General features: G+C 31.6%; 1 protein-coding gene across 1 annotated transcript; it reads left to right on the forward strand.

Moving 5' to 3' along the window:
* The first annotated feature begins 834 nt into the window (after window positions 1–834).
* On the forward strand, window positions 835–2,296 carry LOC106328710. The gene is made up of 3 exons (XM_013767203.1): window positions 835–1,101; window positions 1,172–1,938; window positions 2,029–2,296. Exons 2-3 carry the CDS (start codon window positions 1,221–1,223, stop codon window positions 2,055–2,057), a joined length of 747 nt encoding a protein of 248 aa, XP_013622657.1. The 5' UTR covers window positions 835–1,101; window positions 1,172–1,220; the 3' UTR covers window positions 2,058–2,296.
* The last annotated feature ends 3,486 nt before the right edge of the window (window positions 2,297–5,782 follow it).

The raw sequence follows: 5,782 nt of genomic DNA on the forward strand, positions 1-5,782 counted from the left end.
CTTGCAGAAGAGGAAACAATAAATTTAAAATTTATAAGAATATAAAGATATAGAGATTCCAACCAATTGCCTATATTTGCGTATGATTTCCGCATAATAAGCTTCAAATTGAACATTGAAAAAGATAGAGAGATTTTTTTTAATCTTTTACCGACACAAACTTAAACAAAACGAAGAGTTAAATGTAATTTTTTTTGTTACACTTCTCGGAGAAAACGGTTACAACATGGGCTTTCATAATATGGTCTTTTAACATATTAATGTTATGGACATTTAATAATTATCTTGACGAAAAACAAAGACTATAAATAATTTATTATTAATAAAATTATGAAATTATTTACAATTTGATGACTAATTCATCGCCCTTTTTTATATGTTAAATTTTTAATAGAAGTTTAAAAATTATTTTATTTTCTTTAAACATGTGTAACTAATTTATAATTTTTTATGTCATACTAAGTCATAATATAATATTTCTTCATATTTTACATTAATAACCATTGTTTTTATATATCGTCTACAATTCTCTAATTACGTCTATTTGTTCAATTTTTTATATGATATCGAATATTCATTGTAAATAGATGGTTTAAGATGCGAAAAAAATTATTTACTTGGTGAATATAATACATCAAATATTACAAATACATTATTTAGTTAAATAAATAACCAAAAACCGAAAATTCAAATCCGGCGCGCGGATTGGGGTGTAGTTCATAGTTTAAAATGCGATTTTGCTGGAATTTAACCATTAACCAATATTTTGACCCCCAAAAAGAAGACCATTAAATACAGTAAAAAAAAACATTGTTGACTGCTATTACTTGGAAAAAAAAAAAGAAAGGAATCTCTGGAAATGGAAATCTCTTTTGGTACGTCCATGTCTTTCCGCCATGGAAATAAAGCCATCTGTTATCATCAATGTCTCTAGGTTTTCCTTTTCTCATTCTCCCCTCTTTCTCTCTCTCTCTTTAAACTCCTCTCCCCGATTCGCCGCCTGCCCAAGTCTCTCAATTCCAAAACTTGGGTTCCTAGTGGCGATTCTCCTCCACTTCGCGTGACCCAATTCACCTGTTTCCGAGTTCTAGGGTTATAAAGGTACCAACTTTCTCCCAATTCAGTATCACCCGATGATTCAAAATCCATAATCGGATCTTAATTGCATCAGGTAACTACTCGATCGACAAAGCTCGAGTCTTTGTTTGGTTTCTGTAACAATGGACGACGGTGAGGTCGAGTTTCCACTTAGCAGCTCTTCGATGGACTCTTTCTTCGACGAGCTTCTCAGGGACTCTCACGCTTGTACCCACACTCACACTTGCAACCCTCCTGGACCAGAGAACACACATACACACACCTGTCTCCACGTCCACACCAAGATCCTCCCCGCTCAGGCCGAAGACAAAGAAGCCACCGACGACACGTCGGAGTCTTCAGGGAACAAGAGCAAGAAGAGGCCCTTGGGGAACAGGGAAGCGGTTAGAAAGTACAGAGAGAAGAAGAAGGCTAAAGCTGCTTCCTTGGAGGACGAAGTCATGAGGCTTAGGGCTGTGAATAGTCAGCTGATGAAGAGGCTGCAAGGTCAAGCTGCGTTGGAAGCTGAGGTTACGAGGCTCAAGTGTTTGCTTGTGGATATAAGAGGGAGGATCGAAGGAGAGATTGGTGCTTTCCCTTATCAGAAACCCGTGGCTCCCAACGCGCATTTCTCTTATACGATGCAGCCTTGCAATAATATGCCATGCGGTGTTGACAACAACTTGTACTGCTTTCAAGATGGGAATAGTGGAGAAGGTGCCTTGATGAATGGGCAAGGTCTGAATGGTTGTGAGTTTGACCAGCTTCAGTGCTTGGATGGTGATCAGAATTTAGCTGGGTGTAGTAATGGAAACGGAACGTTCGGTGTCAATGCATCCGGGGTTGCTAATAAGAGAAAACGTGAGACTCTATCATGATTTCTCTTAAGCTTTTGTTTTGTGTGGATTTAGTTTGTGAACTCATGGTGTTTGCTCTTGTTTTTTGCGACAGGTGGGACTCCTGCCTCTAAAGCAGTTTGAAGTATCACCACCAGTCATGTGGTGCTGCTCTCCATTTTCACAAGGCTTTAGTTAATTATCTTTCAATAAGTAATAGAGTTGAACTGCATCACCAGCTTGTCTCGGGTCCTTTTGTGCTATTTTTCATTTTTTTGAATCTCTCTTTTTGTGTTTCTTATGTAATTGCATTTCTTTGTTGACGCTAGAAGTAAGACTTGTTTATATTCAATTCGAATTATGCCAGTGTTCTTGCCGTGTGATTTTTGTACTTTAATAGCTTCGTTCTTGATGCTTTGATGGAAGATGTTGAATATTGCATTTGGGGACGATTATTTTGATCAGTCTTGTAGAGATGCGGAAACTGGAGCTTTAGGAGTTTTTCCTTGAGATCTCTGACTATGCATAACAGAACAAAAATTATAATGATTCTTGAATCCTCTTGCTTACTATTGTCATGTTCAGTAGTAACACAGGAACTCAAACTTCACTTACAACTAAAGTAACGGAGAGACCAGATCGTTTCCTAATTTCATTGCTGTTATGTAGTTTATCCTTGTTTGATATCCTCATCGTTCTCAGCTTCATCTTGGTCTCGATAGATGTTTTCCGCCATTTGCCAGACCTGAAGACTGTTGTCTTCTGCTACATTTGCAATGACCCAAGGCTCTTTTTCGTTCCAAGCAAAATCTGATATCTTAGCCTTGTAGCCTACATGAGAGAAGAGTAACTCTGGTGGACTATCTTCAGCAGCATCTAACTTATCTCAAGCTGCTCTTCTTACTCAACGTTGAGCAATCTTAAGAATAAAAAAGTCCATATTTAGAGTTCTGCAAAAAAGGTGAGCAGATCCCAGACCGTCAGCCTTCTGTCTTCACCGGAAGATGCAAGCACCGTTACATGGCTAGGATCCCACTACACTTGGAATGCTTCTCCCCTGTAATCCAAATCTTTCATCTAAGTGGTTGGCTACTTGGCTGCTCAAGACGTGCAATGGTACATTCAGCTTCCATAGGTCAAACAAGGCAACCGTTGAGTCTTAGGAAGCTGTGGAGTACAGGACATGCAAGCTTGAAATATCAGTCCTCTCAGTCATTAAATATAATCAGAAATGGTTCTTACCTCTTTCTCGTGAATTTTCACTTGGTGTTGCATTTGGTTTGTTCATGTGTCCCGTATCACCGAACCGATAATCATCATACGTTTAAATTATTTAAATTTTTTTAAAAATTTTATATATACTTTAAATTATTCAGAATCTAAATAAAATAAAATATTACATACGAATAATGTATGCCAAAATATTTAAACTTACATAAATATTGGTTTAGCTTAAATATTTAGATCAGAACCTTGATTGGAGAACAGATAATAAAATAATACTCCCACCGTTTCATATTGTAAGTAGTTTTAGAGAAATATTTTTGTTTCAAAATGTAAGTAGTTTTCGTATTTCTAGGTAACTTTTACATTTATTGAATACAGTGTGACCAATCAAATTAAATAAACTTATTTTTTATTGGTTAAATTATATCTAACCTATTTATTATAAAATACTTTTTAAAAACATAATAATTTTCTTAATCTTCGCGCTTTTAGCCAAAACTACTTATATTATGAAACGGAGGGAGTAGTATATAAGCAGTATGCTTGTAAGCAGTATGCTGCAGAACTTGTATGCTCTTACTAAACTATTTAATATAATGATTAGTAAATCAAAATGAGCATTATTATAAAAAGTAGTATACAATATATAATATATTTATTTCTACTGAATATATTTCTAATATACATAATATATATATATTAATATATAAAATTAAAAGATATGCAATTAATTTATTTTATTTAGTAATGTCAAAATTATGTTTATATCGAAAATGTTATTATAAAAATATATTTTACAGTTAAATAATATCTTTTAAAAATATATTATTTCACATTTAAAATATAATATAATTAATAATAAAATATATTTTAAATGTGAATTTTTATTTTTTAAGATATACTTTAATTGTAAAATTTATTTTAAAAGTATAAATTTTATTTTCTGGATATAAAAATAACTTTATCATGTTATTAAATAAAACAAATGAATAAGTTATATATTTTTCTTAATTTTATAAATTATAAATACAAATGCTCTACTAAAAACTCCATATGAAAACATTGACCAAAGAGCATTTAGAGAACATTACATTTGGTATATGTTTTTCTAACAAATGTTGATTGGATAATGTAGAGCATAATTCTTATGCTAATTCTCTAGCAATCAAAGGCATGTCTATGTACATTAATAATTTAGCCTCACGTTGAGTTGAAAGTCATCATTTATTTCAGTATTTTGTAACTAGGAAGATTAAAATTTATCTATGTGTCATGTATTCCACATTAAGAGAGTCAATTTTCAAGTTAAAAAATTTAATGTATTAACTATATAATCAATCACATAATATTTTATAACAAGTTGATTCCGAGATTTATATCTTTTGATGGGTTAGTCTATCTTAGCAGGATTTTGCATACCCGACGATTGAACCGGTTAGCATGTGAAAACTTTTTGATCTATTTGTTAAAGTAAATAACCATTGAACCAAAAACTAAGTAAGTCCGATTACAATTCTGGAATCTAAATTGATGTCCAATCAATTTCTATCAAAACATATACATACAAATGATGATGAAATGTACATGTAAGCTAAACAAAATGCACATACAAATGATTATGAAATGTACATGTAAGCTAAACAAAATGCAATAGTATCATCACATAACATGTATGTTACATGTAAGTTATACAATATGTAGGTGATAACGCTAATTACACTTTGAGTATCGATTTTTTAATCCACCATACATCACTTGAACTAGATAAATTATGAAGTTGGACAGAATATGCTTTGATCCTACTTGTATGTAGGCTGATAGTAAACTCTTAGTTGTTATTATGCTGATATATCATAAGATGAAGCTGTCTAATATGCTGATATATCATATTATGCTGAAACATTTTCTAACTCTGTCTAATATGCTATGGGAAACATTTTCTATGTAGGTTTTCAAATGAATATTTTTTTATCCAACTTAGATAACTTAAATGATTGACATTATATTATGAAGATGACCACGAGATGATACTAATTTGTATGCTTAGCTGATATATGATAAGATGATACTAACTCTAACTAATATGATTATTTTTTATTTTTATGTAGGTTTTTGACCGATTTATCATACCAAAGTATTTTTTTCACGTTTCACGTACTACTGATTTTTCATATGATAACAAACATTATATAACCTTTTGAAAACCAAACGTGAATTGAAATTATATCTTTAATATATTAGTTTAGGTGATGTACAGGGAATAGATCGATGCTTGAGAATAAAATATAAGGAACAACAAACATTAATGGTCCATAGTGACAATCTTATTATTACTCTTGTAATTTATGCCCTTTTTAATAGAGTTTGTTAGGAGGATTAAGGTGATGACACGTGAGAATCAAAACATAAGTCACAATTTAAAAATGTTTCTCAATTAATATATATATATAGGGAATTATAAAATTGGAAGGTCATATGCTAGATTTTATTCATATAATTATACAAGAAATGTTTACAAAAAAAAATATACAAGAAATTAGTTTCAAGTTCATTTAAACTCTCAAGTCAAATGTGTTATAAAAATTTATTAAATATATATATACAAAATTTAAAAGTTATATTTAAATATTTTCTTAAATAAT

The sequence above is a fragment of the Brassica oleracea genome, chromosome C3 (genome assembly GCF_000695525.1).
Source record: "Brassica oleracea var. oleracea cultivar TO1000 chromosome C3, BOL, whole genome shotgun sequence".
In the NCBI taxonomy this organism is placed as follows: Eukaryota; Viridiplantae; Streptophyta; class Magnoliopsida; order Brassicales; family Brassicaceae; genus Brassica; species Brassica oleracea.